The following is a 6,000-nucleotide window of genomic DNA, read 5'->3' as shown; positions in this document are numbered from 1 at the left end:
TCCTGCATGTTACATTTTCTTTGAAATGGTCGTGTACTGTAATATTAAGGCAGATATAAGGCTTCCAATTTAAGTTACCCAGTATAATAACACTGTGTAACAAATTATTTTTTTTTGTTCCTGGGTAGTAAGTGTTATTTCCTAACTGCTTATGCCTCAAAAGTATAGAACATGGCTACTATTCCCCACAAACTTTGCTTTTGTGACCAGGACAGTGATATTTCAAAATATCACTATTTCCAATGGGAAAACGGGCAAATGTGTGTCTTTTCGTTCACATAAAGTCAGAAAAAAACAACATATGAATCCAAATTAACATGTATTTATACTAAAGTAATACAAAAATGACTACAAAAGATTTAGAAGAGTAGTTTTTTGATATTTATGATTATACTGTATTTACACACATTTGCCCGTTTTCCCTTTGGAAATAGTGATATTTTGAAATATCACTGTCCTGGTCACAAAAGCAAAGTTTGTGGGGAATAATAGCCATTTTCTATACTTTTGAGGCATAAGCAATTAGGAAATAACACTTACTACCCAGGAACAAAAATTGTGTTACATAGTGTAATCTATTGGTGCACATCAAAGTAGGAGAGGACCATACTTCATTCAACCTTAATTTTGATTAAAACACAGTTTCCAAAACTGAGATCATTTACCAACACAAAAACAAAACAAGGTGCGTGGGGGGTGGGGCTAACATTAAAACAATATATCTTAATGTTTTCAGATTTACAGAACATGTTTTGAGCCTGCTTTTGGATTGCTATAGTTATATGAATGATATTCATTCAACAATGTCTTCCAATCGACTGCAGCGAGTGCATTTCACACCAATAGCATGTCTTCTCCTGTCAGTACAGAGCACTGGTAACACCAAGCTGTAGAAGAAAAAAAGTGAGCTGGAGGTGAGGCTCTTTGAATCGGCACTCTGCCGCCTTTGCCTCAGATTGTCTTCGGCTCCCGGACAAGCTGTCACTGGTGCTGATTTACATTAAAAAACACCAGATTCTGGCATCTCCAGGAACATACAGCACACTGAGCAAAATAACATTGTGGAGCAGTTAGAGTGATAAACAGAACTGCCTGCAGTGCAACCTCCTACACTGAGCAGAGAGAAGACTTCAAACAAGAACTCAAAAGAAAACTGAGGTACCAGAGCTGGCAGTACACGGATGCAGAATGCAGTCCCATTTCCTGACTGACTGTGGTCACTGTCTATACAATTGTAACGGTGGTGCGGGATGCTTGTCCTGAAAGGCGCTGAATGAATGAACTGGCACCTCAAGCTGGCTAGCACGGTGCAATTTGCTGTGCCAGCCCTCGTGCCTCTCACTGGAGGCCCTGCTGGGACCGCCGCTCCTCCAGCATCCTGCACACCCACATAGACACCACTTCTGCATTCCCGTCGTTGTACAGCAGGATGAATGAGTGGCCCTGGGAAAAGAAGAAGCAAACATTCAAAACCTTCAGAACAGTGATCAGACATCTGGGAAGGGGAAGGGAGGGGAGGGGAGGGGAAGGGGGGCAACAAACTCTGAAATGGGGGGAGGGGAGGGCAAGTTTGATCCCTCAACAATTACCGAATGACCCCTCTCCATATCCCAGGTTCATTGTCATAAAGAATATAATCATCAACAATCTAGATGTTTCAGGAACACAACCCCAACAAAATAGGTAGGCCTCCTTAATATGGAGTTTCAGATTCTCATTCTTGACAAAGACACAATTTGTCATTTTCACCATCCTTCAAACACACCATCTGGATGTGATCATACAATTACTGTGAAGTGCAATACATACTGTATAAGACAATAGGTTAAAAAATAAATAAAAAAACAACACCGTTCAGTAACAGCACTAGTGGTAACTGTAGCCTGGAGCAATGCTTTCAAAAACACACAACAACCTGCTGTACTTAAATATTCTATTATTAATTTGCTTTGTTTTCCAAGCTAATGTTGAAGAAAATGAAACGAACAGGAGCCTAAAATGTGTTTCTGCAAGCTTGAACAGTCCTGCCAGCGACCGGACCCTGGCTGTGACCCGATAAGGAAGCTGCCATGCAAGCTTGAACAGTCCTGCCAGTGACCGGACCCTGGCTGTGACCCGACAAGGAAGCTGCCATGCAAGCTTGAACAGTCTCCTGCCCGCGACCGGACCCTGGCTGTGACCTGACAAGGAAGCTGCCATGCTTTTACTGTTGCACAAACAGGCCCTTTCCTTGCATGCATGAGCAGCACACAGTAACTGTTTTTTTTACTCAGATTTTCTGCTCAATATAACAGCTTGTGGCTGTGGAAACAAGACTATAGTACAGCAGCTCTAATGAAACAATAGCATGACAGCATTATGCAAACTGTATAATTTCCAAGTATTTACCATGACTATTTCTTGTTATTTATTAAAAGTATATGACACACGTTTCAGTCAGTTTTTGCATATTTTGTCAAAGGTTATGGATCATATTTTACTTTCAGAATTATTCTTTACAATAATATATATTTTTTGTTTTCCAGCCAAAAGATTAAAAAAAAAAAAAAATAAAAAAAAAAAAAAAAACCAAAAAAAAAAACCACATCACGCTACCTGTGTTTTTGCTATCTATAAACTGCTTGACCTAAAGAAAACAAATCAATAAAAACAATTACAAAATAACCGCTTCAGTACCTGGAGTCAATCCTTCAGGTTTTTTTTTTTTTTTTTTTTACCAATTCAGGAAAACCAGGGATATAACTGAACTAGCTATCCAGAATCCTATAAAAACTAAACAGAAAAAAAAACCTGAAGGATTTGAGTAATCCTGTTTTGAACTAATTACAGGCAGGAGCTAATACACCAATTGCTATTTATTATAACAAAGAGCAAACACGCTTACAAGTTATTTTACAATGGACAAACAAGCATGAAAATTCACAACAGTAATACTGTAACCCTTGTTTTTCTTTTCTGGCGCGCGCTACAGTACTTTGTCCTGCCAAAGGGCACCGCACAGGGCCGGGGCCTGAACCGGCGAGACAGGCGCAGAGTGAGTGTCAGCTAGTCTAATTCTGCGTGTCAACTCTGAAAATGAGATAAACAATGACAAACCAGGCTTTCTAAATGAACTTGTCACTCCTTGTTTTCCTGATAAAGGGGACCTTCTTAAACCTGTTTAAAGCTGATTGCGTTTTTTAATAAGGCTCGACTGAATAAAAAAAAAAAAACTAAGAAAACGTGTGACACCAAGAGCAAAACAACCAAAAATCAAATATTTCTCTTTTCTAAAGGAAGGTTAACAATTAAAAAAAAAAAAAAAGACAAACCCTGGTCTGCAGTGAGTTTAGCCTCTCTATGATTAAAGCTTGTGTGCTGGGACAGTACCGCACTGAACCCTTTCAGTTATAGCACGCAAAATTACACACACTTGAAAGATTGAGACCTTTTTATTTCTGTACACCTACACATCTATTTAGGCCCACCCATATCCAAATCACACCCAGACCCTTATTGTACTTCTTTACAGAAACAACTTACTGAAAATAAACCAAACTTAATTTAAAAAACAAAACTAACAATAAAGAAAGGCAGTGAGAATGAGTGAATGAAAGTGCTCAGAACACAGTTTCTTTGTGTGTGGTATGAAAGGGGTGATTTTACTGCATGGTATAATACATGGAGGCTTCTGGTGCTGTGTGGAGAGCCCCTGCTCTCAGAAGTGTAATGAACCTCGAGTCCTGAGACATTATACTGTACATTAACCTATCGTTAATGGCACAGCAGGGCTGGGGGCATCGCAGGCTCACTGGTCAGGGCTTCATCAGGACAGATGAGCTCCCCGACAACATACCGGCTCCAAAGAAACGTGTAAAATAAACACAGACTGTGGGGAGAGGGGATGGGGAAAGAGGAGAGGGGATGGGGATATGGGAGAGGGGATGGGGAAAAAGGAGAGGGGATTAGGATAGGGGAGAGGGGATGGGGAAAGAGGAGAGGGGAAAGGGGGGGGGGGATATGGGAGACCCTGGGAGAGGGGATGGGGAGATGGGAGAGGGGATGCGGAAAAGAGGAGAGGGGATGGGGATATGGGGGAGGGAATGGGGAAAGAGGATGGGGGGAAAGAGATAGGGGACCCCTCTGGGGAGATGAGAGGGAGGGGATGGGATAGGGGAGGGGGATGAGGGAAAGAGGGGAGGGGGAGAGGGAAGGGGATTTCTCACTGTCCCTATCCATAGGGGAGAGGGGAGAGGGGAAGAGGATAGGGGGAAGAGGGGATGGGGACCCTCTGTGGCTTCTCTCAGGGGAGAGGGGATGGGGAAAGGGGAGAGGGGATGGGGGAAAGAGGGATGACAGGGGACCAGGGTTCGCCCCGTCGTGTCCCCTCCTGGGGATAGGGGAGAGGGCCTATTAGGGTTACAAACAAACTCGTTTCATTCTCTTAAACGTTTTTCATTGAATGCACCAAGCTTAACTATTTCAGCAAAAATAACTTTGTTGTGTGGAGTTGTTTTCAAAGACCAAATTCAAGGTCTGCGGTGTTAAAACGTTTTATTGTTTTCAAAATAACATAGGATCACATTATTTTCTTAAAAAAAAAAAAAAAAAAAAAATAATAACAATAATAATAATAATAATAATAATAATAATAATAATAATAATACAAAATAAATGCTTTTGCATGCCTGACCATGCAACAGAAATCAATACCCCTGCAGTCATGACATATAAATGACAGAGCTCATAACGGAGTTGTGCAGTGGCTTTGCAAAGCTCGGAGGGCCCTCATCTCTGGCCCTTGAGAGCAGAGTTCAAATTGAACCCTAGCTTGTGACTGGGCACCCAGTTTATAAAGCGGAAGGCTCAAAGCAAGACCTGCCCATCACGATCTGAACGTTTCCTCGAGGACAGTAAAAGATGTCTGTGTTCCATTACGTTGCACATTCCATAATAATAATAGTCAAAATATATAAGTGGCTCACACATTCGGTAAACAGCACAAGAACTTAGAACCTTAAGTTATTCAATATCATTCTATATACAGAAGACTGGTGGAGAATGGGAGGGGAGAATCCACATTAATCCTGTGGACCCTCAAATGACAAGGTGATCAAGCCTGACAGGCTCAGGTTAATTACTCTAATATACTGGAAGGAGATCTCTAACCCTGCACTGGGTGCAAATATACACAGGTGTTCACAGGGGCACAAATCGCATCAATCACTTCCAACCTCGAGCTTCTTCTGGTGAGCAAGTGAAAGGATGAGACTAATTACTTTAATATCAACCTTAAACTGTCCCTGGCTCAACCCTAACCCTAAGCACAATAAAGGTTCTTCTCCAAAGGACAGAACACAAACGAAATCTCTTGTAAAACTGTTCCTTAGCACTGAACTGACTTGCTGAATTTCAGCCACTTCTCAAACAGTCTTTGATTTTGCATTGGTGTGCATATCTACATCAGTATATTTCTCTGCCAGAGGCAATTGAAAATGTTATATTCCAGTAAGACAGCACCTCTCCTTAGCACGCGCATTGAAGGATGATGCACATTACTGTAAATGCTCCCTGCGCTGAAACGGTATTGCAATGGTTTGCATTAATATTGACAGGTTAATATTCCTACCTCGAGATGAACATCTGTAAACTGAAATACTCCACTGCTCTCAACACAAGACTGGACGCAGCCATTATGAGAACAACCAGCAATTACAAAGAACAGATTTTGGCCTATAGAAACACACAGATTGTACAGCACACTGCCCTGTTCAGTCTCAACGTTCTGCAGTTAAATATAGACAGAACGTTGTGGTAAACGAAGATGCCAGAATGTCTTTTAAAAGATGTAGAGTCTGTTACTGGATAATTAGTTTCTTCAGTGAATGGACAGAACAACTAATCAGACAATTCCATTTATATTTCAAATTCAGCCATTGCCTAAAATAGAATAATACTATAGCGACCCACAAACCAATCAACACTGAAGCTCTCCCGATTCATGGATGGGAATAAGACTCC

General features: G+C 41.3%; 1 protein-coding gene across 1 annotated transcript in view; it reads right to left on the bottom strand.

Annotated features, from left to right (window-relative positions):
• Positions 1-512: 512 nt before the first annotated feature.
• LOC121299180 (dual specificity mitogen-activated protein kinase kinase 5-like) overlaps positions 513-6,000 on the bottom strand; it is a 69,748-nt gene continuing 64,260 nt past the window's right edge. The window contains exon 22 of the mRNA XM_041226789.1: positions 513-1,443. Within this exon, the coding sequence (XP_041082723.1) occupies positions 1,339-1,443 (105 nt within the window). The 3' untranslated portion in view covers positions 513-1,338. The remainder of the gene's footprint in view (positions 1,444-6,000) is intronic.

The sequence above is a fragment of the Polyodon spathula genome, chromosome 24, assembly GCF_017654505.1.
Source record: "Polyodon spathula isolate WHYD16114869_AA chromosome 24, ASM1765450v1, whole genome shotgun sequence".
NCBI lineage: Eukaryota > Metazoa > Chordata > Actinopteri > Acipenseriformes > Polyodontidae > Polyodon > Polyodon spathula.
This window is presented reverse-complemented; position numbering and strand designations above follow the sequence as displayed.